The sequence below is a fragment of the Notamacropus eugenii genome, chromosome 6, assembly GCF_028372415.1.
Source record: "Notamacropus eugenii isolate mMacEug1 chromosome 6, mMacEug1.pri_v2, whole genome shotgun sequence".
Taxonomy (NCBI): domain Eukaryota; kingdom Metazoa; phylum Chordata; class Mammalia; order Diprotodontia; family Macropodidae; genus Notamacropus; species Notamacropus eugenii.
This window is the reverse complement of record NC_092877.1, coordinates 196,359,302-196,385,165: the sequence shown is the minus strand read 5'-3', so window position 1 is coordinate 196,385,165 and position 25,864 is coordinate 196,359,302. Positions and strand designations below refer to the sequence as shown.

At 41.9% G+C, this 25,864-nt stretch overlaps 1 protein-coding gene across 13 annotated transcripts; it reads right to left on the bottom strand.

Moving 5' to 3' along the window:
* LOC140512560 (kinetochore protein Nuf2-like) lies at positions 1-25,864 on the bottom strand. Of its 13 annotated transcripts, XR_011969822.1 has the most exons (5): positions 25,774-25,864; positions 24,330-24,916; positions 23,686-23,913; positions 20,496-23,506; positions 14,393-18,245 (listed from the first exon to the last, which is right to left on the bottom strand). XR_011969822.1 is itself a non-coding variant. In XM_072621722.1 (4 exons), exons 2-4 carry the CDS (start codon positions 10,755-10,757, stop codon positions 2,354-2,356), a joined length of 225 nt encoding a protein of 74 aa, XP_072477823.1. In that variant the 5' UTR covers positions 10,758-10,766; positions 23,686-25,063; the 3' UTR covers positions 1-2,353. The 13 variants fall into 13 exon arrangements, 2 of the variants coding, with proteins under 2 accessions (XP_072477823.1, XP_072477824.1); XR_011969827.1 differs by lacking the exons at positions 14,393-18,245; positions 20,496-23,506; positions 25,774-25,864 and adding exons at positions 1-2,419; positions 3,475-3,926; positions 10,693-10,766 and having other exon boundaries at positions 23,686-25,063; XM_072621722.1 differs by lacking the exons at positions 14,393-18,245; positions 20,496-23,506; positions 25,774-25,864 and adding exons at positions 1-2,419; positions 3,833-3,926; positions 10,693-10,766 and having other exon boundaries at positions 23,686-25,063.

Genomic DNA, 25,864 nt, shown 5'->3' with positions numbered 1-25,864 from the left:
AATTACAGGAAAGAAGAAAACTGGGAGAAAAAATTTACAGTATCTCTGAAAAAAGCCTAATTTCTCAACTACACAAATAAAAATCATTTCCCAATTGATAAACAGTAAAAGAATATGAACGGGCAGATTTTAAACAAACAAACAAAAAATCAATGCTATCAATGCCATATAAAAAATGTTCTAAATCATTATTGATTACAGATTTGCCAATTAAAACCACTCTGAGGTGCCAACTCACATCTATCAGATTGACTGATATGCCTAAAAAGGAAAATGATAATGTTGGAGGGGTTGTGGTAAAACTGAGACATTAATGCACTGTTGGTGTTGTGAACTGACCAACCGTTCTGGAGAGCAATTTGGAACTATGCCATAGAGCTGTGCATACCCTTTGATGCACCAATCCCACTGCAAGGTCTGCATGCCAAAGAAATTTTGGAAAGGGGGGGGGAGGGAAAAGAAAGGGCTTATTTGTACAAAAATATTTATAGTACCTCTTTTTGTGGAAGCCAAGAACTGGAAACCAAGGAGATTCCCATCTATTACAGGATGGCTGCACAAGTTGCGGTATATCATTGTGATGGAATACTATTACTGTTGAGCTATAAGAAATAATGGGCTGGTTGATTTTAGAAAAACATGGAAAGACTTTGAAGAAATACTGAAGTTTGAGCAGAACCAAGAGAATGTTGTATGGGGGAACAGCGACACTCAATAATGAAGAAATGTGAATGACTTAGCTATTCTCAGCAATATAAATGATCCAAGACAATCCCAAAGGACTAACTACTGATGAAGTATACTGCATCCAGAGAAAGAACTGATACTGTCTGAATACAAACTGAAGCAGGCTATTTTTTACTTTTTCTTTTTTTTTTTAAATTCGAGTCTTCTTGTACAAATGACCAATATGGAAGTGTTTTACACGATTCGATCGCACGTGTATAGTCTCTATCAGATTGCTTACCATCTGAGAGAGAGAGAGAAAGAGAAAGAGAGAGAGAGAGAGAGCGAGAGAGCGAGAGAGAGAGAGAGAGAGAGAGAGAGAGAGAGAGCGAGAGAGAGAGAGAGAGAGAGAGAGAGAGAGAAGAGAAGAGGAGAGGAGAGGAGAGGAGAGGAGAGGAGAGGAGAGGAGAGGAGAGGAGAGGAGAGGAGAGGAGAGGAGAGGAGGAGAGGAGAGGAGAGGAGAGGAGAGGTAGGGAGTGAATTTGGAACTCAAAACTTTAAAAAGAAGTGTTTAAAATTTAACATGCACTGGAGGAGTGTTGGGAGGAAAAGAGTTTGGAACTCAAATTTTTTTAAAATGAATGTTAAAAATAGATTTTAAGCAACGCACATAATGACTACAACAAGGTAAATGGAGAGAGCAAACCACAGAACAAAAGGAGAATGTTGCAGAATTACAATAAAAAAAATGTGACTCCAAAGAGGAAATATGACAAGATATCTTCCCCAATACCTCTGGAGAGGTGGAAGGTCCACAGATGTGGACCCCTGTATATATTTAAATTCTTTTTTTGATGTAGTGATTGGTTTTTCTGATTTTGTTTTCTTCCTCTTCCTTTTTTCCTTCAAAAATTATGTTATGTGGAATGGCAATCTGGGAAACATAAGGGAGTGGGATACTCAGAGAACTTTAGGTGATATAAAAACAGAAAGTTATCAATAAAAATTGAGTTTAAAATTTTTTCCCTCAGTATCATAGGCGTAGCAATTTAATTTGTGGAAAAGCTTTTTGATTTCATGTAACCCAACTTTTGGCTTTCATGTTACCGAACTTTTGACTTTCATGTTCTTCTCTATGCTTTGTTTGCCAGTCCTCTCCGTTTCCCACCAGGCTACACCTGTGTGATTTCACCATCATGCTCCAGAGACCTTTTCATCTTGGACCCCTGCCCTGGAGCCTCCTTCTCTGATCACAGAACTCAGCCCAGAACTTCTCCTTAAGGAAAACATCCAAGTCAGGTGACTCTTCTCCATCATGTCCCTGACTCTCCCCCTTTCAGAAGAGGGTGGGGACTGCTGTCTTTCTGCATTTCTGTTCCCAGGGCTGAGGACAGTGCCTGGCACACAGTAGGAGCTTAATAAATGCTTGCAGAGTGACTTTCATCTTAGAGATGAATAGGTTGAAGCCCAGACACAAATGACTTCCCCGAGGTCACACAGTGGCACCAGAAAGAGTAGAACTCAGAACTCCTAAGCTCCACTCCAATACTTTTCACAATACCAAGCCTGTTGTCATTTCATGGACAAGAGATTTTGTTTTAACGTTTTAAGTCAAACAAGAAATCCTTGTGAACATTACTGTATTCCTCAGATAAGGAGATGTTTGTTGTCCAACGAAAGTTCCATTTCACCCTGAACACCCACACAGCTCCAGAGTTCCTCCATCTGACTTCCCAGGCTCATGGCTGCAAGCCTAGTTAAACGAAAATTAATGAAAATATTTACCAGATGTTTAGTGGTTTAACTTCTTCTGGGAAATTCTGTCTTATACTTAGGTCAGGAAACAGTAATCAAGAATTATTTAATAAACCAGAAACTAAATCTATCACTGAATATCCAATCTTATATAAATCAAGACATAGCTTTAATAGCACTCAAATAGTACCAGCACATGAATGGTAGAATCATTATAAACAAAGTGACTATGCATTTACCATGTGATGCAAGGATGATCAGGCTGGGGGATACGGGCTCCTCTTAACTAAATTCCCATGTTGTAACAATATACCTATTATTGAATTGTGAAATTGTGAAATCTATATTGTGAAATCTAATTCACAAATTTAGGGTGGGGGGTAGACCCAGCCCTAGAACCCTTACTGGTCATGTGAACAGGGCATTCACTATCTCCTAGCAGGTAAGTCATTTCAGGAAATTGGATGACAGAAGAAATAAACAGTTGCTTGCTGAGCATAGTATCAGAAGAAAGAAAGGTACATATTCTTGAAAATTTCCATAAAATCAAAATCGAATATTATAATAAAATATATGTTTTTATATGTAAAAATAAACATATAACTAAACACTCTTCTACTTCAGGGCTATTTTTGTCTAAAGAATCACTAGCAGCTTCTAGAACCAGAGCACCCTCATCCTTGAGAGGGCTGAGGAAACACTAGTAAATCCTCCCTTGGTTCCTGGTCTAAACTCCATCTGTGAAGGTTACCATTGTTTTGTTAGGACAGCAGAGCACAGCCATAAAACACTGAACCTGAAAGAGATCTTATAGACCATCCATCTTGATCTCGAGTCTATGAACTTGTTTTTTTAAAAAATATTTCCCTAACTATTAATTCACCTTAATTGATTCCCTCTGTAGTTCTACAGATTTTATTTTACACAGTAAAAAAAACTCTTCTGACAAGTTTTTAGGCTTTCACAGAATACCAAAGGAGTCCACAACACAAAAAAAGGTTAGGAACTTTAACCTATTCACTTGACAGAAATTACATTTTCCACTCATTTTACCTTATGAGGAAACTGAGGTCCTGAATGTGGAAGTCATGTGCCCCAAATCACTAACTCCAGGCCAAGATGTCATTTTTAATGTCATACTTGATAATGTCATCTGCCTAAGTTTGTCTGATGATTTGGGAGGTGCCCTGACTTTCTGGACTGGATTTTGGAGATACCTTCCTTCTTCCAAATCCCCGAGGTAGATTGCTTCTATATCTGGCTAATCTCCTCTTTCACAAAGATCAGGGGACCTAGAGGAGGAGCCCCCAGTTGCACTTTCCAGGGCCATCATAGCTAAACTTGATTTGAGCCAGTGAAAACAAACAAAGCTCCATCAGCCCAAAGGGTTTGAAGAACAACAGGGTCCTACTGTTATTTCATGAAACTCGTTCAGTGTTTGCTGCAGCCCGTCGATGTCCTGTAAGAGTTGCTTGAATTCAGCTTGTTCTTCAACTAGGACAGAGCTAGGAAGAAGGAAAGGGAAATCAGATCATGAGAGCATCGACTTTTGCCTTTCAGAGTCTGACCAATGGCCATCCCTCCAGATAATGATCATTTTAACTGTATAAAAAAATAGAAGAAAAGTTATTTTGCTTGAACCAGATCTGTGACTTCACTGGGAAGGAGGCAGCTAGATGAGGAGCTTCCTCTATCAAGGCAGATAAGGCCTTTGCAAACAATGGTTTGGAGAGGCACCCTGCCTGGGCACTGGACCAGGGTCCTCAGAGCATCAGAGAGGAGACCCAGGAAGCTAGAGTTCATCAACAGATGAAGCCATGCTGCATCTCACTGTTTCTTATGGAACAGTCATATTCCCTGATATCCAGTCAACAATTTCTTTAGCCATTCCTTTATCAACAGGTATCTTATGTTGCTTCTTTGCCTTCACAAAAGATATTGCTTTAAATATTTTGGTGTGTATGGGACTCTGCTTTGTGTCTTTGACCTCCCTGGAGTATAAGTTTGCAGTGCAATTTCTGGGCCACAGTAAGGACTCTCTATGCCAACTGCTAGAATCAATTATAAAATCCTCTATTTGGCATTTGGAGGCCTTTACAAACTGATTCACTCCTACCTTTCTAGTCTTCTCATACCTTCTCGAGTCACTTTACATCCTCTGTGATCCAGGAACAAGGGTCTCCTGGTTGTTTCTTGCACAAGATCCTTCATCTCCTAACTGTGTATTTCCGGGGCTCTCCTCAGGACCTGGAACCCTATCCCACCTCATTTCTGAGGAGGCTTTCTTCATTCTCCTTAAGGCTCAGGCCTTCTCTTTGTTAACTACCTCTACCTCATCCTCTATCTGCCTTATTGGAACATAGTTCTTTCCACACTGTCTCTTCCATTAGACTGTGAGGTCCTTAAAAGCAGGAACCATTTTATTTTTTTACCTTTCTCTGTGTCCCCAATGCTGAGTAGTGTATAGCACACAGCAAGAATTTAATAAATGCTAGTTCACCCACAGTAGTCTTGTGACTTTTCAAATTTTATTTTTTAAATTTTGAATTTAAGTTAATAAATTTGGGGGCATTACTCCAAATGGCTTCCCTCTCTGCCTCAAGCCCAGTTCATAGCCCCCTCAACAATGATGGTCTCGTTGCCCTCTTTGGTGTTCTTGCCACCCTTGCCAATCTGAAGGTTGTGAGATAAAACCCTCAGAATTGATTTCATTTCTCTATCTAATTCTTAGAGAGTTGAAGAATTTCCCCCCTTTATGGTGGCTGATGGCTTGGAGTTCTTCTTTTGAAAACTAATTCTCTAGAGATCTTAGTCTTTTATCTGTGAAACTTGTGGCAAAGATTTTGTTTCTCAGGTAACTCTTCTTAATAGCACTTGTTTACACAGATCTTTTTACATTTTTGTATTAAAGTTGCTCATTTTAGCTTCTCTGAACCTTTTCTTGTCAAATACCACATTTGCTTTCATGTTCCAAACATCTGAAACACTGTTTTTTTCTTACTTGCAACATACTTTCCAAACATCAATTTATTTGGAGCTTTACCTTTCCCAGTTCTCTTACAATTTATTAAGTTTGTATCACTTTGGGGTTATTTAGAACAAGACAGTCAACAGCTTCATCAAAAAGGCACAAAAATTCACTGAAGAGAAGAATGCCTTAAGAATTAAAATTGGCCAAATGAGAAGGAGATACAAAAGCTTCAAGAAAATCATTCCTTAAAACTTAGAAATCGGCCAGTGGAAGTTATCAAACTTAGAAGAATACAAGTTATTCCACAACTGATAAATGGTCAAAGGATGTGAACAGGCAGTTTTCAGTTGAAGAAATCAAAGCCATCTTTAGTCATGTGAAAAAATGCTCATGGGCAGAGTCATGATGGCAGAGTAACAGCACAGATTTTTCTAGAGTGCTCTCACCAAGCCCAGTTAAATAAATACCTGTACAAAAATGACTCAAAACAAATTCTGGAGATGAAGAAACCACAGAATGATAGAGTGAAGCAAAATATCCAGGCCAAGACAGACTGGAATGTCACAAGAACATGTCTGTTGTGCCACACTGGGAGCACAGCACAGTCCAGTGTGGGCCATACCAGCAGAGAAAGGACCTGAACAGGGCCTTGAGGTGATTGAATCTCTCCCACCTGTGGCAGTTTCTAGTCTTCACAATCCAAAAATGCTGAGGACAAATTGGAAGGTCAGTTGAAAAAGAATCTGTGGGACCTGTGTGAGAGAGTAGACTGGTCCAGCCTCAAGAAAGTAGAGTGGGGAGAGGGCAGAGAAACTCACAGGAGCCATAGCAACAACAGGGGCAGCTGGAGCCACAGACTGTGGGGGGGATCAAGTGGCTGACACTACACCCTTCACCCCCACTGGAAGCGGAGAATTACCTTGATAAAGAGCTCAAAAGTCAAGTAAATGGCTGGGGAAATGAGCAGAAACCAGAAAAAGAATCAGACTATAGAACCTTACTTTGTTCACAAGGAAAACCAAAACATGCAAAGAGAAGACAACAAAGTCAAAGATCCTCCATCTAAAGCCTTCAAAGAAAGATATGAATTGGTCTTAGGCCACAGAAGAGCGCAGAAAGGATTTTGACAATCCAGTAAGAGAAGTAGAGCAAACAGTGGGAAGAGAAATGAGGGTGATGCAACAAAATGATGAAAAATGAGTCAACTGCTTGCTAAAGGAGACCCCCAAAAAATGCTGAAGAAAACAACACTTTAAAAAACAGACTAACCCAAATGACAAAAGAGAGCCAAAAAGCCAATGAGGAGAAGAATGCCCTAAAAAGCAGAATTGGCCAGATGGGAAAGGAGGTTCAAAAGCTCACTGAAGAAAATAATTCCTTAAAGATTATAATGGAGCAGATGGAAGCTAATGACTTTATTAAAAAGCAAGAAATTACAAAACAAAACCAAAGGAATGAAAAAATAGCAGACAATATGAAATATCTCATAGTCAAAAACTAACCTGGAAAAGAGCCAGGAGAGACAATTTAAAAATGATGGGACTACCTGAAAGTCATGATCAAAAAAGAGCCTAGACATCATCTTTCAAGAAATTATCAAGAAAAACTCCCCCTATATTCTAGAATCAGAGGGTAAAGTAAATGTTTAAAGATCCATTGATTGCCTTCTGAAAGAGATCCCAAAAAGAAAACTCCTAGGAATATTGTAGCCAAATTCCAGAGCTCCCAGGTCAAGGAGAAAATATTGCAAGCAGCCAGAAAGAAACAATTTGAGTATTGTGAAAATACACTCAGGATCACACAAGTTCTAGCAGCTTCTACATTAAGGGATCAAAGGGCTTATCATGATATTTCAACCAACCATTTCAAACATGATATTAAAACCAACAATCACCTACCCAGCAAAACTGAGTATAATACTTCAGGAGAAAAAATAGTCATTCAAAGAAAGAGAGGACTTTCAAGCATTCTTGATGAAAAGACCAAAGCTGAATAGAAAATTTGACTTTCAAACACAAAACTCAAGAGAAGCATGTAAAGGTAAATAGAAAAGAGAAATCATAAGGGACTTACTAAAGTTGAACCGTTTACATTCCTACATGGAAAGATCATAGCTCTTGAGACTTTTCTCAGTATTTGGGTAGTTGGAAGGATTACATACATTTAGACAGAAGGCAAAGGGTGAATTGAATAAGTGAGGATGATATCCAAAAAGATAAAATTAAGGGGTGAGAGGGGAATATATTGGGAGGAGAAAGGGAGAAATAGAATGGAGCAAATTATCTCACATAAAAGAGGCAAGAAAAAGCTTTTTCAATGAGGGGGTAAAGGAGAGGTGAGAGGGAAAGAGTGAAATTTACTCTGATCACATTTGGCTTAAGGAGGGGATAACATGCACACTCAATTGGGTATGAAAATCTATCTTACACTACAGGAAAGTAGGGGGTAAGGGGATAAGCTAGGGGTGAGGGGGATGAGAGAAGAGAGAGCAAATGGAAGGGGGGGTAATGAGAAGTATATACTTTTGAGGTGGGATAGGGTCAAAAGAGAGAACAGAACAAATGGGGGGGCAGGATAGGATGGGGGTAATTATAGGTAGTCTTTCACAACATGACTGTTATGGAAGTGTTTTGCATAACTACACATGTATAACATACATTGAACTGCTTGGCTTCTCAGTGGAGATGGGGGAGGGAGGGAGGGAAAGTAGTTGGAACTCAGTTTTAAAAACAAATGCTAAAAATTGTTCTTATATGCAACTGGGAAGATATACAGTCAATGTGGTATAAAAATCTATCTTGCCCTACAAGAAAATAGAGGGGATGGGGATAAGAGAAGGTAGAGGTGTGATAGAAGAAGGGCAGATTGGGGGAAGGGGTGATCAAAATGCACGATCATGGAGGATGGGCAGAGGCAAGAGACAGAGAAAATTTGGAACTCAAAATCTTGTGGAAGTGTCTCTTGAAAACTAAAACTAAATTTTAAAAAAGAAAGCAAACTGGGGTGGGGGGGGAAAGAGTATTAAGACAGAAAGATTCAACACCAGTGGAGAATGTAAGGGGGGGGACTGACACTAGGTTTAGGGTTGCAGGACTTTCAATGTCAAAGAAGATTTTGTACTTGGTGCTGGAGGTAATCGGGAGTTACCAGAGTTTACTGAGTCAGTGAGGTGGGAAGTAGGGAGAGTGGTGTGGTGGGACCTGCCCATTAGGAAAATGACTTTAGTGTTCAAATGGAGGGTAGATTAGGGGGAGAGACTGGAGGTAGATAGACCTACCCACAGGTTACAGCACCAGTCCAACTTCAAGGTTTACCTACACAGATGGGGTGGGCAGTCACAACGTCAGAGAAGAGACGAAACATATTTGAAAAATTTCACAGAGGTAAAATCTCTAGCCCTTTGCAACAATTTAAACATGGGAAAGTTGAAAATGCCATCTAGAGTGTGAAGACAGCATTCAACTCCCTCTCAACCCCATCAAATTGTTGAAAGTGTTGTGGAAAAACAGGCAAACTGTTAGTGGAGTTCGAAATTCATCCAGCCATTCCAGAAACACTTTGAAATTGTCTCAAAAGTCAATAAACTACTAGGCCTATGGTCCAAAGAGATCAAAGGACAGGGAAAAGCACCCATGTCTAAAAATATTGACAAGAGTGCCAACAAACGGGAAATAGGGGGATGCCCATTACCTGGGAAATGGCAAATAACAAGATTATTATGGTACATGACTATAGCAAGATATTAGTATTCAGTAATAAAAGATGAAAGGAACAGTTTTAGAAAAACCTGGAAAGGCCTTTTTATTTAACTGATGAAAAGGGATGAGAACAGACCCAGGAAAACAATTTACTCAATAACAACCACCTTGAAAGATTTCAGAACTCTATCTAATGAAACGACTAATGATTCCAAAGGACCCACCTACCTTCTAACAAGTAATGAACTCAGCCACAGAAAGTGATGTACTCTGAGACTTGGGAAATGTGTCGATTTGTTTTAATTGACTACTTTTATTTCTCATCAAGTTTGTGTTTTTGTTTTTATGTGTTTATGTGTATTGTGTGTATACATGTTATATATGTGTATTTACATAAATACATTATCTCTGTGTGTGTACATGTATGTATAAATCTATGTATTTACATAAATATATATTATCTGCATTTATGTACATGTATTTGGAGTTGGGTACAGGGACATCTGAGGGGGAAAGGCGAGTTGGTCATAGTATTGCCAAAGAAAGGATTATTGAAACACTTTTTAAAAATGCACAGAAGAAAACAGAATTTCAGAAGGACACATACAAGCAGGACAGTTGGACCTAAGTTCTATCTAAAAGGCCCCAGTCTAGGGGTGGGGAACCTGCAGTTTCAAGGCCACATGAGACCTTCTAGGTCCTTGAGTGCAGCCTTTTGACTCTGTCCAAGTTTTACAGGACAAATCCTTTTATGAAGACCATCTGTTCAGTGAAGTTCAGATTCATTCAAAAGGCTGCACTCGAAGACCTCGAGGCCACAGATTCCCCACCCCTGCCATGGTCTGTAGCTATGGCCACAATCTAAGAAGCTGGATGGAGATCAGAGAAAAAATAAGGAGGGATCCAGGCAGAAAAGACTTAGACTTTTATGCTTCACCACCTCACCGAAATAAAGAGCTGATCAGAGCTCCTCTCCAGACTACGACAGCCCAATCTGACTCTATTCCAGTTACCTCAGGGGTGGTGGGGGTGGGGTGAAGAGACAGTTCTGGGGCAGGTTTTTTCTAGCCTTCTTACTGTCCCATTGACCCCCTACAAATCCCTGTGGGTGATTATGACCAGAAGCAAGACACATAAGGTCTTTCCTAAAATAAACAACAACTAAAACACCAAGAAACAAAGAAAAACACTAATCTGGTTTAGAACCTCACACAGAAGGTCTACAAGTCACAACTCCAGAGTGGTTTTCTTTCTCCTATATGACTTATGAACTAGCATTACAGAGATACATAAAAAATAAATGAAAATAAAAAAATATATAATTGGCATCAATTGGTCAGAAGAAAAAGTCTAGAGTTAAGAAAGATGCATGCAGAGCTAATGTAGGAGGGCAAGGTGATAGCTCTTGGGCTGAGTAATGTGACACAAATCACACCTCGAAAAGTGGCCAAAGAAGAGATTATATAGTAAAAGTCAAACTTTTTCTTTAAAAAAAAAAAAAGAGGTGAATTGCTCTACTCAATATTAAGAAGCAGTTTCAGAATGCACACATTTACAATTCAAAATGTTAAAAACTGCTTACAATGTAAGTCTTCTACTTACTCAAGCTGCTCCAGTTTCATTGATGCCTCCTCTTGTGCTACTTGCAACTGTTGCATCTTGTCCATGGAGGATTTCTGCAAAAGCAATTTCATGAGTTTCTATTAACCCATTTCAATATAAACTGTCACATAAAAATTCCAGTGTGTCATTTGATTACTGGTCCATTCTATAGCACACATCAGAAATTCGATCTAAACCCAACTGGGAGCTCATAACAAGAGATTCTTGGTCACATAAAGGGAGGATACCACCAATGAGACCAAAAAACTACTAGGGAATGTAAAGGACTTGTCCTTGCCTTTTCAGATTGTTTGGAGCATTATACTGTAGAGAAGCAGAACAAAATCAAATTCATCATTCACTTTGGCATTAATTTATTCAACAGATATTCAACAAGTATTAAGAACTGCGAAGTCCAATGCACTACATTATGCATAGGGAAAACAAAAAGACAGAGTTCCTGACTTCTCTGCTTATAAAACAGTAAGGGTACATAGAGCTATCTGTTTAAAGAGACAGAAATATGGCTTCCAGAGTTCATTCCTGGCCTCCTCTGCAACAAAAGACCACCTCTGGTGAAGCTTCTGGCCTTCCCTTGTATGTCCTGGGAAAGAGAATGATATTGGTGCCATTTTTGTAGACCTGACAGAGGAGAAGTGGCTGCCTTGGACTGATTTGTATATGCAACACCAAATATGAAGCAATGTAAACAAATCACGACTAAAATCAGCTATTCTAATTAGAAGGCTAATCTATCAAACTAAATCTAAAACAACCTGCTCTTCTTAGAAGCATAAGTGTCTATTACGCATCAGTTAGATACTTTAATTTACAGAACTGTGGACTAGAATCAGTTCAGAAGTCTTTAAGGTTACCATGCACTCAGGAAATTTTTAAAGACCTAAGACCTATAGTTAATGCCCTTATTAAAAGAATTTTAATTAAAAGAATCTTACCAGCTTATCTCTTATTAAGAGAATCTTAAGAGCTCAGTGGGGCCTTAGGTTTTCTAGGCTAACTACCACCTTTAGTGTCCACTCCCTTTAAGGACATTTTGAAGAGTGAGTGAGCAAGTCATAAAAAGCATCGATAAAACTTTTTTCAATCTTCAAAAAGACTGAAACTAAAGACTCATCTAGATTTCTCTCTGAACCTCCTCACTCTGCCCCTAAAACTATACCTTACAAGAATGTTTAAAAAAAAGGTGAAAGAAAAAATTCAGGAAAACCAGTCAATGTACTGAAGAAATTTAACATCCTATGCAATGGTCTCTACCTATGGAACCTGACTTCTGCCAAGAGAACTTGAAACTCAAGAGGCACCAACTCTTGGAGCTGAGCAAGAATCCTCACAATTTCACAATTTTCATCTCTAATGTATTTTAAGTTGCTGTTCCTTCCTTTTACATTGTTCTCCAAAGTGTGTGTGATTTTTCTAGATCTGCTCACTTCATTTTGCATCTGTTAATCGAGGTCTTTCCAAGCATCTCTTCATCAGACTGGTGGCTTCTTCCAGCACTGACATTCCACAAGTGCAATCATCCTCTTTTTCTATCTCATTAAAAGCATCAACATACACACTCTCAGGACAGTTTGGATGGTATGCCAGAAATTTTGATAGATATTATATACTGATTATATGCTTTAATGTACAAAAATTCAGTGAAAACAAGATTATTTGCTGTTTTTAAAGGAACAATAGACATCTCTTAGGGCCTTGGGAGCGGGTGTAGCGCTCAGCCCGCAATGCTCCACTTTTTCAATCAGTTGATTGGTTTCCTGAATTTTTCTAAGTAGGATTTCTTTACATCGTTCAATTTTTTATCTTCTTTTGCCTATTATGAAATTTATTCTTTGAGATATAAAGAATATGAGACTTATTTTTTTTTTCCAATCTCATGGAATTAAAGTTTCTGACATATCAAGTTTGCTCTCTGCCTTCAAACCAATGTGCATTATTACTTCCGCTCACTCTTTAGAAGTATCACTTCAGAAGGGAAGTAATGAGGACAGAAGCTTTGCCTCATGGTAGGAATCCCCTGTGTCCCAAATACTTGGACTCAGTTCTACTTTCTGAGCTCCCCATTCCCATCTTCTTGCTGATCTAGGCTCTTTGCTGAGATACCACAGGGCTGTTTGTCATCAAGCATTGATCCAATTTCCTTGACTGTGTAATAATTATTTGCATGTGACTATCAAGTTTTCTAATTCTAGTATTACAGGTTTAATTTTTTTTGCCTCTTGAAACTTCTGGGTGGTTTTAAAAAATACATGCATATATATATGAGCTGAAGTCTTAGATTTGGGGATATAACTGCCTATCTCCCCCTCCAACTTCTGCCCTTTATCCTATACTAGGGGGCTAAGCATCAGCCTTTCCCCCACATCAGTCCTTCAAATTCTTCTCCAGTCATTAACACATTCCGGTTCACAGAATGCTTCCTAGACATTACCTTGTGATCCTCAGCCCTCCTAGACAAGACCTTCCTGCTAATGTTACCTTACCTTAAATGTTAGTGCTCTCTGGACATTTCCAAACCATGTCACGCCTCCATTTTCTTAAATTGATATCTGCCTTTCTTATTTTTTAAAACAGAACCCTAAATGGGGAGGTGGATTATTTTTAACATTCTGCCACATGGCTACTTACAGTGCCTATGGAATAAAGCTTCTTCTTGGCCAACCACTTAAGACCTTCCATACCCTGACTCCCACCAACCTTCCCAACCCTATTTACAAACCACTGACCAAGGAGATTCTTCTCTTCACTGTTCCTCTAACTTATCCTACAACAGGTACATGCAACTTTCCTGCTATGTGGAATATGGATGGCTTCCTTGGAGAGATATTTACAAAGTGTTCTGTAGGGCTCAGAGAGGTGAAAGCATTAGCCTAAAGTGACATACTCAGTAAAGGATTCGTCAAGAAGAGAGCCAAGACTTAAGCCATGGGGTTCTGGAGCTGCCCAATGATCCAACAGGACCTTCACTAGAATGGACTTCTCTCCACCCAGGGATTTCCACTCAATCTTTAAGAGGCTCAGAGAGCACCTCCTCCAGCTTCCAGCTTTTCCCCTTGTATTTCTCACAGTCCTTTGGTTCCTGCCTCTTCTGGGTTCTATGCTCCATTCTGTATTCCTTTGTAATTGTCTTTTCTGCTCAAATTGATTCTAAGTTATTTTGGGGAACAAATTATCTCAGACAACTGGCTATTTTTAGTGCCTTAGAAATATTGCTTCCCACCCAAACCCTCCATTGTCTGATATCTCCTGATTGCCTCCAGCTGTTTGCAGACCTTGAGCACTCAAGCCCTGCTTGGGCTTCTCCTCAAGACCCTCTCTAAACCCCTCCTCCCATCGCCCTAGACTACCAGACCACCCCCAGATCCCTCTTATAGTCTTCTCTGTATTTGGTTCCATTTTGCTTCTATGAAGGTGCTCAGATTCAATGTAGCTCAGACTCTGTCTAGCTGGGATTCTATCTGGCCTGTTTGTGAATGCAAGCCTTACAAATGCTTAAGCTCCTTATGAGCCAACCAAAGTTGCGAATCTTCAATAAATGTTGTTTTCTTTGGCTTTAAGAAGGCTTGAATCGAATTCATTTGAGCACCACCTGGACTGTCGGCATTTTGGGATCCCCATGTGTGTGTGGGAAAGCACAAACCTCCCTTACTCAGATTGACTGGTCAAAGGCGTCTCAATATAAAAAACAAAAAAATCTCCTTTATTCAGTTCTCGTGAGAAACCAGGCAGCCCCTTCACCAGTAAAGCTGGAGTAGGGAAGTGCCTTACAGAAGCAGAATGGCAATTTATATAGACCCTGACTTGGAAATTCCCCCTCCCACAGCTGACCATTATTCTCATTGCCTGAGAAGCAGGGTCTTACATTCTAGGTGCGAAATCTAACCAATCCCTTTTGAAACCTGGTTCAAATTTCCCACTCCTGGACATTACAAAACCCGTGAAAAAACACGTCATTATATGCAAGTTAGGCATTGAAAATATATGCAAATGAAGCATTGCTGACTCATGCAAATTGGGCATTGAGAACTTATGCAAATCAGGTGGACCTGTTTGAAGACTGCAAATTAGGTATTGAGGAGTTCATGAGTCATATCCAATCACTGATTGTAACACAATACATAGCATTATATGGAAATCACCTGACTCTGGAGGAATGGAAACCAGGGCCTAAGATCTCTTCTACCCCAGGGAGAAGACTCCATATTCCTGACAAGTCTTCACTAAATCTGTTCCCATTCACCCAGATTCCCTAAACCTTGAAAGCTCGAGTTACAAGCATCTTATAGTCGTTTCTAAGAATGGGGTTCTCAGAAAGCTTGACAAAGGCCCTTACATAAGGTATTTCTATCCATTTTTACTGTTGGCGACAATATAATTCTTTTTTTTTTTTTAATTTAACTTTTAACATTCATTTTCACAAAATGTTGGGTTACAGATTTTTTCCCCTTTTATCCCCTCCCCCCCCAAACACCAAGCATTCTAATTGCCCCTGTGACCAATCTACTCTCTCTTCTATCATCCCTCTCTGCCCTTGTCTCCATCTTCTCTTTTGTCCTGTAGGGCCAGAGAGCTTTCTATACCCCTTTACCTGTATTTCTTATTTCCTAGTGGTAAGAACATTACAGTTGATCCTAACACTTTGAGTTCCAACTTCTTTACCTCCCTCCCTCTCCACCCCTTCCCTTTGGAAGGTAAGCAATTCAATATAGGCCAAATCTGTGTAGTTTTGCAAATGACTTCCATAATAGTTGTGTTGTATAGGACTAACTATATTTCCCTCCATCCTATCCTGTCCCCCATTACTTCTATTCTCTTTTGATCCTATCCCTCCCCATGAGTGTCGACCTCGAATTGCATTCTCCTCCCCATGCCCTCCCTTCTGTCATCCCCCCGACCCTGCTTGTCCCCTTGTCCCCCACTTTCCTGTATTGTGAGATAGGTTTTCCTACCAAAATGAGTGTGCATTTTATTCTTTCCTTTAGTGGAATGTGATGAGAGTAGACTTCATGTTTTTATCTCACCTCCCCTCTTTATCTCTCCACTAATGAGTCTTTTGCTTGCCTCTTTTATGAGAGCTAATTTGCCCCATTCAATTTCTCCCTTTCTCTTCCCAATATATTTCTCTCTCACTGCTTGATTTCATTTTTTTTTAAGATATGATCGCATCCTCTTCAATTCACTCTGGGCACTCTGCCTCTATGTATGTGTGCGTGTGTGCATGTGTGTGTGTGTGTGTGTACTCCCACCCAGTACCCAGATACTGAAATGTTTCAAGAGTTACAAATATTGTCTTTCCATGTAAGAATGTAAACAGTTCAACTTTAGTAAGTCCCTTATGACTTCTCTTTGCTGTTCACCTTTTCATGGTTCTCTTCATTCTTGTGTTTGAAAGTCAAATTTTCTTTTCAGCTCTGGTCTTTTCATTAAGAATGCTTGAAAATCCTCTATTTCATTGAAAGACCATTTTTTCCCCTGAAGTATTATACTCTGTTTTCCTGGGTAGGTGATTCTTGGTTTTAGTCCTAGTTCCTTTGACTTTTGAAATATCCTATTCCATGCCCTTCGATCCCTTAATGTAGAGGCTGCTAGATCTTGTGTTATCCTGATTGTATTTCCACAATACTTGAATTGTTTCTTTCTAGCTGCTTGCAATATTTTCTCCTTGACCTGGGAACTCTGGAATTGGGCCACAATGTTCCTAGGAGTTTCTCTTTTTGGATCTCTTTCAGGCGGTGTTCTGTGGATTCCTTGAATATTTATTTTGCCCTCTGGTTCTAGAATCTCAGGGCAGTTTTCCTTGATAATTTCATGGAAGATGATGTCTAGGCTCTTCTTTTAATCACGGCTTTCAGGTAGTCCCAAAATTTTTAAATTGTCTCTCCTGAATCTATTTCCAGGTCAGTTGTTTTTCCAATGAGATATTTCACATTATCTTCCATTTTTTCATTCTTTTGGTTTTGTTTTGTGATTTCTTGGTTTCTCATAAAGTCATTAGCCTCCATCTGTTCCATTCTAATTTTGAAAGAACTATTTTCTTCAGTGAGCTTTTGAATCTCCTTTTCCATTTGGCTAATTCTGCTTTTGAAAGCATTCTTCTCCTCATTGGCTTTTTGAACCTCTTTTGCCAATTGAGTTAGGCTAGTTTTCAAGGTGTTATTTTCTTCAGCATTTTTTTGGGTCTCCTTTAGCAGGGTGCTGATCTGCTGTTCATGCTTTGACTTCATCTCTCTCATTTCTCTTCCCAGCTCTTCCTCCACCTCTCTAACTTGATTTTCAAAATTCTTTTTGAGCTCTTCCATGGCCTGAGCCCATTGGGTGGGCTGGGACACAGAATCCTTGACTTCTGTGTCTTTGCCTGATGGTAAGCATTGTTCTTCCGCATCAAAAAGGAAGGGAGGAAATGCCTGTTCACCAAGAAAGTAACCTTCTGTAGTCTTATTTCTTTTCCCTTTTCTGGGCATTTTCCCAGCCAATGACTTGACCTCTGAATATTCTCCTCACACCCACCTCACCTCCTGATCCTCCCAGCCAGCGCTTGTGGTCTGAGATTCAACTGCTGCTCCCCAGCCTCGGGGCTTCGGCAGGGGCAGGGCTGCTATTCAGTGTGAGATTAAGTTCAGGTGGTCAGGTAGGGGCAGGGCCGCCTCTCAGGCTCAGTTCCCTCAGGGGGTTTATGCACAGACCTTCAACAATGGATCCAGGCTCCTGCCTGCTTGGGGAGCCCTGGTCTGCCACTGCCTCAGCTTCTGCCTCCCGAGGGGGCATGAGTTATGGGGGCACCCCACTCCCTTCTCGACCCTCTCACCGACCCCCGTCACCTGTGGGCGGAGGGACTTGTGTGGCCGCTGGAGATCCCATCCCTGAAGCCTTCTTGGGTCTGTTTCTCTTCGTGCCATGGCCGCAGCAGGTCTGGGCTGGGCTGGGCTTGGCGTCTGCAGCGCGACGGACCTTTTGCAAGAGGTTTGCAGGTCCCTCTGTGGATGGAGGGACCTGCGTGGCAGCTGGAGATCCCGTCCCCAAAGCCCGCTGGGATCTTTTCCTCTCGGTGCCGCAGCCACGGCAGGGCTGCACTCAGCTCCCAGTCCCGCCGCTCAGTCCACAGCGCGAAGGACCCCCCGCGAGAGGTTTGCAGGTCTCTCCGGAACAGAAATCTCCCTCACTCCAATATTCCGTGGCCTCTGGGTGCAGAATTCGCCATGAGTTACTCCCCTGTAGCCATTCTGTGGGTTGTGGGTTCGGAGCTATGTGTATGTGCATCTTTCTACTCTGCCATCTTGGCTCCGCCCCCAACAATATAATTCTAACTGTAAAAGAGTATTGCATTGGAAGGTCCCCAAAATGGGTCATACTTCATCATCCTCTAGGTGATACTGAGGCCAAACTGTGTTGCAAAAGAACACCAACGAGAAGGGGATAGGGGGTCCCTTACATACCTTCCAATCTCGGCAGAAGAACTCTTTAAACACAAGACCTCTTTAAACCAAAGATTCGGCACCTTGGATAGATTTACTTAAGAAGCCTGTTTGTAACTCCTGTTGACAAAAAGGACAGAATCGCAGCCAGGCAGAGTCTGTGTTGGATTAAAACTGAGCACCTTTATGGAGGTGAGATGGAACTTATATACAGAAAGTCTGTGAAGTAAAGATCTACAGGTGATCTAGTGGTCTTGGAGGAAGGTCTTAATGAGGATCTTAATGAGACTGGGTTAACTAGTGATGTAGTCCAGGGTTAGAAACAGCTGGAGGCAATCAGGAGAGATCAGAAAATGCAGAGCTTGGGTAGGATGTAGGTGGGGCAATCAAGAGGTAACAGATAATGGAAAGCCCGGCTAGGCCAAGGACAACAGATTTGAATATGAAAGGCCAGATTAAGTGGGAAAATTCAAGGGGAATTCAAGGAAGTTCCCAGAGTCTGAACTTTCTGTTGAAAAGAGAGATGGGAGAGTTGGTTCAAAATATGAATGAATTCACTTAGACCTTCTCTGTAGCCATTGGGAGCTTTATTGACGCAAAAACAGAGGGCCTGAGTGTTAGCAAGGAGCTAAACAAAGGCAGTGATATAAGAAAAGGACCAGGCTTGTATAGGATGATTTTAGGCTTTCCTTATGGGAGTTGGAGATCTAGGGTAAAGAAATTTTGCAAAATAAAGGCACAGGGTGAGGACTATGAATGATCCAAGGTAAGGAAATCCCATTCCCCAGGATGAAGGGTGGTGACAGAGAATCTTATGGTCCAGGATAAGGGGAAGCTGTGGTAAGGGGTGACTTTAGGGCACCAAGAGCTTTACCAGGTCAATCAGTATTATTTGAACTCTTAGGGCACTGTTTCTATCCACATCACCGCCCACTATTTATTTGTCTCAAACTTCTATTCACTTGAATTGGTTCAGGTTTCACTCTAGTTGAACAACATTCTAAGGCCAAGGAAGAGTTCTCCCTTTTGTGCTATTCTCAAATCTGTCTCTAAGCAACTAAAAGAATAAGTTCATTTAATATTTGTAACTACATAGCAAACATTGACACAGGTTGTGATACTCAGCACCCACTCAACTCACCCACAGGACTGAAGGGCAGAGCACTAAACTTCTCCCAAAGTCCTCCTTTATAGAAGGCCTACAACCTCCCTGGGAAGTCCATTTTCTCTCAGGAGCTCTGACTCCTCAGAAATATACTTCTTCTGGTTTCCTTCTCCCTCCATCACCCCCCACCCCATGTTCCTTTTGTATATTATCTTCCCCCATTAGATTCTAAGTTCCTTGAGAACAAGGACTGTTTTTTTTTATAAATGATATCTCCAGTTCCTAGTATAGTACCTAGCACAGAGTAAGTGCTTAATAACTGTATATTGTATTGAATTGCACTAGATATTCACCTTGTAATATGGCAGAGCCACTCAACTGACATTATTTTAGGGAATATTAGTATCAAATTGATAATGTCATATTGCACCCACATAATTTCCTTGAGAGGACTAGGAACAGTCTTAATTTTGTTATTTGAGAAAGACTGAAAAGAAGTATTTTTGATCAAAAAATGGCTTGAAATTATCTGTATTTCATTTTAACTGTGAGAAAATAGCTTATGTAAGAAGGTTGATCATTCAGGCCCAAAATACCTATGAATTATCCTGATTTACTTTATATTGTCTCCTTCTTAGCTCCTGTTAACATATGATTCAGAATAGATATCCTTCATCTATGGTGATTTGTGTTGCTTAATATTTTGTACTAAAAACCTGTCCATTTCTTACTTGAGCAACTGAATTTTCAATGTCTCATACAATAGTGATATTCTGACTTAACTTTATAATGTCAATAGAAAACTGTACTTAACTCGATAAAAATAGCAATTCTTATGACAAAAATATTTTGTGTCAATAAAGTATTAAGGACTTGAATTCAAGGTGAGGATTGGTGTCTGATTCTATCAGGTTCAGAAGGAAAATGTATTGTTTCTGCACATTACCACCTGGCAGAGGTAAGAGGGGAAGAACAAGGTCTCTTTCCCCCAGCAAATGACAGGTTATATATGAAAGGACTGACTTTTGGAAATTTGGGCTTTAATGTGAAATATTTTTCAGATCACAAAGAAATACCAGTGAGAAAAATGCAGGCTAAAATTTAAACTACCCAACCTGTCTTTTCAACGTAGAAGTCATTACCTATTTATTCTATACCTGGGTTTTTCAAAGCATGGCTATCACACTGGAATCTTTGAAAGCTGAAATGAATTTCAGATGCTATTTAGTTCAGTATGGACCTTAACATGAATCCCTATGACATACCTGCCTAGTGTTTATCAGGCTGTTACTTGAAGACCTCCAGTGAAGGGATATCCATGTAGCAGAGAGTTGGGCAGCTAGGTGGTGCAGTGGATAGGAGTCAAGAGGACCTGAGTTCAAATATCACCTCAGACATTTGACACTCACTAGTTATGTGACCTTGGGCAAGTCACTTAACCCCAATTGCCTCATCCTGGTTCATCTCCAGTCATCCTGATGAATATCTGGTCACTGGATTCAGATGGCTCTGAAGGAGAAGTGAGGCTGATGACCTGCACAGCCCTCTCTCACTCAAAACAAAGTCAAGTGCAAGTCATGTCATCGTTTCTCTGAGGGCATGGTCTTCTTTGGCAACGAAGGATGAACACATACAATATAGCAGAGAGAACAGGATGAGGATAACTCATTCTTCTTTTGGGTAGCTCTTTGTTTGTTTTCCTCAGTTATCAAAACCAAATTTCCCTCTTCATCTTCCAGTTCTGCCTTTTCAGGCCAAACAGAAGTCTAATTTTCCTTCCTTGTGCATCAGTAGATTCCTAAAGGATATTTTCTTATTTGGCCTTCATAGTTCATTGATGAAGTCTTCTCTACACTTAAGGACTTCAGTTTTTTAAGGGGAAATGTTTAAAATGTTAAACTATTCTGCCTCTATCGTGGAGTATATTCTCTTCAGTTTTGTAAAATCACTTATTGCCTCTCAGTAAAGATTAATGTGGATAGTGATTCTTTTAACCCCATAAAAACCATTATAAAATTATGGAGTTTTAATTATAGTCACTTAAGGGTACAAATGCATGTGTTCTTAGAAGCAGAGTAAGGTTATATGCTATAGTATAATGAGAACTCTTTACAAGTTCCATGAGTTATGGATTCTATTTTAATTATCAGAATAGTAAGGTAAAGCTCTGGCTCATTTCCTCTGTGATTGATAGTCATCTGGTTTCTTAATCAGTGTAGCTATATATCTCTGTCTTAAGTGGAGGAAAATACCAATTACCACACAAGTAGTGATTTATCTAAGGTTTTTCGACAGGGAGTTTGTGGGATCGATTCCTATTTGAATAAGGAGGACTGCTCAATTGAGAATTTTTTTTTTTTAACACACTAACTATATGAGAATTAAATGATCCCAGAACCACCTTAATTTGCCTAATCCACTGTGTCTTTACTGTAGATGGATTGCTAAACTTCAGTGAACCTGAAAGAACTCAGTGTATCTTTATACTTCATTGCTTCTGTATTGTTACCTTTCCCTTGATTTTCTTCTCTTTCCCAAACCCACCCCATCAAAAAGCCTTATCCAGGTAACCCACAGTTTTTAGGAGGTGTTGGCTCTAATTTATGTTATTCAGAAGGTGGAAAATAACTTCTCATTTCTTCCATGCTGGACAAACAAAAAGTTTTTACAGTAACAAATGCCAGCAAATGTTAATCTAGAAATTCTTAACTAAAAAATCTACACTGATTAATTCCTACAAATGGCAATTAAAAGCGAGCTAGATTCAGCTGATGACTAAAATATGATGACGTCTGTTCAGAAACATAGCAAAAGTAATACCTTGTTAAGAAAACTTTAGGAATAATGACCATCAAAATCCCATGACAGGAATAAAATTGTCAGGCTTAATCACTGGTTATCAAACTGTTAACTTGCAGTACGCTTAATATATCATATAAGATACCCTACAAAATTTGCTGTTTTCATAATTTTCAGACAAGGTAACAGTGAAAATGAGAATTTTGCCCTAACCTGTTTCAAGACCATAAAATAAGTAAGGAAGCATTGTTACACTGTCTTAAAGTGCATGTTCATGTAAGAATGCTCTCTACAAAAATATCATTAAACAAACAAACAAAAAAATCATTAAACAAACTAAATGGGCAGCACCAAAAATGGCTTTATATAAGATGAAAAGTTGAGAAATTCATTAAAAAAGACTTTTTTAAAGATGCACAAACATCTGTCCAGTGTTTGCATCTCATGTGTCAGAACAGAGATGAAAGCTCAGTTGGATTTAGCAGTCTAGGAATAGGAATTATTACTTAGAAACCCTTGCTGAGAGTTTCTGCAGCCTGAGTTCATAAAAATGACAATAATTGTTCATTGTACTACAAACAAAACAAAATACCCTTATTTTTTGGAAATGCTTATTCTCTGTATGGTATTTTTCTATAACTTTTATGTTTTAGGACTAGAAAGACCTCTTGGGAGGAATGAAATTAGAAGTATTCTATCCAGTAGAAATTATTTACAGATGGGAAATTAATAACTGATTTTTGTGAAGCTTATGAATAATTAAATTTTACTTAAACTTGGTAAATTCAACAGTAGTTAATGGTTAAGTTAACAACAGTAATTAACAGTTAATAGCTAAGCTCTTTTGCCAGGACTTGTATTGGGGTGCTGATGTAAGAGTTAATAGGAAGTGGTCTCCACCTTCAAGGAGCTTACGGCATCTTAATAGGGAAGGTAAGATATATGCACAATCATATGCTATATTTAATACACATAGGACAGTAGGCATATCATTCAGTAATTATTGATGTTTTCTCAATCACCGTTTTTTTCAGCACTAATAATATCCATGGTTCTTTCCCCCCAGATGTTTATTTTACCCTCTTTCAGATCTCTTAAAAAGCAATCCCTCACTGTACTAAAAATTGTGTCATATCCAGTATGAATCTTCTGTGTGCATATTTAGTCTAATTCAATCATTTCTCCCTTCTGTTTTCTTTAAAGATATGGTTAGATTGTTAGAGTTTTGTTCATCTACACTCTTAGGGCCTGTCTGACTGTCCCTTAGACTGGAAAGAGGGGACTTGGGGAGAGAGAGGCAAGCTGCCAGGTCAGGGGAAGCCTGGATCTCCATGGTGCTGGATCCCTAATGACCCCTCCCAGTCCAGTCTACCTGAATTCTTCTTTCTCCAGATCCCAACTCCAGCAATGACTGCAGGGAGGAGGAGGGTGGCAATAATGCCTCCCACAACATATCAGGTGGATAAGGACTGTGGCACTGAAGTGGAAAAGGGAAGTGAGAGGCCCTGATTCCTGTCAGGCCTGAGAGTCACTAGCCCCTCCCCACCTCCCCCTAGTAACTCCCCCTCCCTACCTCCCCCTAGTAACTCCCCCTCCCTCTGGTGGGGGGAGGGAGGGAGAGGTGGCCTTTTCCCAGCCCCTCCTCACTGTTCTTACCCCACTGCAGGGTGAGGGGCTCGGACAGCCCCTCCTGCTGAACTGGGCAGGTGTATTTGCCTTCCTGGCCCAGGTCACATCCACTGATGCCCACTTCTGGAAGGTACCCTCTCCTGCAGGCCTGGCCTCAATGAACTCCTGGGGCTGTTCCTCCCCATCCCTCAGCCAAATCCTTAGGGTAAAAGTCCTGGGGGGCAGTGTGGCGGGTCACTCTGGCAGAGGGTGGGTCTGGAGGCAAATGGCAGAGGCATTACCAGGCTCCCCTTCCCCTCCAAGGGCACATGGAAAGGTGGGGGTAGGAGGAACACCCCACAATCTGAGGCATGAGGCACAAAGGGTTCCAGGGGGTTGGTAGCCCGGGGCTGGGGCTGAAGCTGAAGAGTGGCTGAGAAGGATGGGTTGGGGACCTTGAACACCGAGCACACTTGGGTGGATCTGCAGCCAAAGGTCAGGGGCATTTACAAGCTCCCCTTCCCCCCTCCTCTCCAAGGACACAAGGACAGGTAGGAGGAGGGGAAACACCCTACAATACATCTTGGGGTACAAGAGGGTCCTGGGTGTCGGGGGCCCGGGGCTGAGAGGTGGTGGGGAAGGGTTGCCCAGGAGGCCTTGAGTGCCGTGCACACTGGGGCAGCAGGTAGTACCTGTCCTCATCAGCTTCTCCTTCCCAGTCTCCAGCTATTTCTTCAGCCACACCACACACATCTCCTCCAGGTAGGCTTTCCATCTGTCCCCTGCGCTCCTGTCTGCCTCCCACTTGAGCTTGGTGTTCACGGCGTGGGGCACGGCCGCCGTCCACCTGTAGGTCTCCCTGACCAGGGCGATGTAGGCCAGCCTGTCCTAGGCGAATGGGAAAACCCTCGCTGGAAGGTGAGCTCGGGGGACACCGCGCAGCCGTCCATGCGCTGGATGGTGTGGACTCCTGTCTCGGCCCGGCCTCTGACTGATCCAGCCGCCTACCCCCAGCCCCCCGTCACGCACAGCCCGCTCTCTGGTTGAAGTAGCCGAGCAGGGACTCAATCTGTGCCTCCTCTTAGCACATTCCTGTGCGCCGCTCCTAGTACGCCGGATACTCCTTCTCCATCCGCTGCATCCACGGCGCCTGCGGCTGCTCCTGCCTCGGACCCTGGCTGTCGGTGTCGCAGCCCGACAGCTGCTGATAGTCCACGTAGCCCACGGAGAAGAACCGGGGCTCCCCGAGCCTGGCGTTTAAATACCTCGGAGTGAGAGCCTATGACGTGGGGACGGGGCCGAGGTCAGGGCGGGGAGAGCCTAGACCCGACCTCCCAGCCAAGGCCGGGCTAAGGGTGACCCTGCTCCCCGCCAGGGCCGGGGAGTGGCCCTTGACCCCGAGTTCCAAGCCCTCTATCCTGAGATACCTCCCCTCAACCCCCTTACTCTCCCCCCACCCCCATGCTGGCACGCCCGGCCCCGCCCTTATAATTCTCTAGACCTCAGCGCTTGGAGATCAGCAAAATGTCTTCTCCGACAACAGCCCCAGCAGGTCCAAGCGCCGCCACTCCTGGGCGCTGCCCCCACCTCTGGTCCGGGTCAGGGGTCTCTCACACTGCTCACCCTCGGCCCCCCACCTTGTGTTCTCACCTGCCCCCAGCCCCCCATCCTCCGTGAAGCTCTTTAGCAAAGCTGCCCCGGGTTCGCCCTTGGGGGTGACCCGGGGGTGGTTGGGGGGACCCCGGACAGCTCTGCTCCTTCTCAACGCCCCCAGGACTGTGGTCCCCATTCTCCCTCCCCATGACCTCACCCCCTACCGAATCACTCATCCCCCACAAGCTAAGGGACCCACACAAAGACACCACCACCCCGCCGTTCCCGGATCACCCGCACAAGTTTATTCCCAGCTTCTCCCTAAATGCGCTAAGGGGCGGCGGGCTCCCGGTCCAGGCTTATTCCCGGCTTCTCCCTTTCAGCTCTGCCCGGACCGCATGGACAGGAAGGAGCGGGGTCCGAGGAAACGCTCCCTGGGCTGGGGTCTGAGGAGCTTCGTACAGGGAACCTCATCCCGACCCCACGGCTACCCCTGGGTGCTGTACCCAGTCTCCGGGCGGCCCTAAACTGTTGTCTCCTTACCCTCCCGGGTCTCTGGCAGGGCCAGGGTCCCCAACAGAAGGAAAGCGCCGAGAGAGCGCTCCACGGTCTGCAAGCACAGAAGCCCGAGGTC

Coding starts and splice junctions, on each gene's coding strand:
- LOC140512560 (XM_072621722.1), bottom strand. CDS start 10,757: ATGGACAAGATGCAACAGTTGCAAGTAGCACAAGAGGAGGCATCAATG. Junction 3,927..10,692: donor ATGAAACTGGAGCAGCTTGA/GTAAGTAGAAGA, acceptor CCTTCTTCCTAG/CTCTGTCCTAGTTGAAGAAC. Junction 2,420..3,832: donor ACGAGTTTCATGAAATAACA/GTAGGACCCTGT, acceptor TCGTTTAACTAG/GCTTGCAGCCATGAGCCTGG.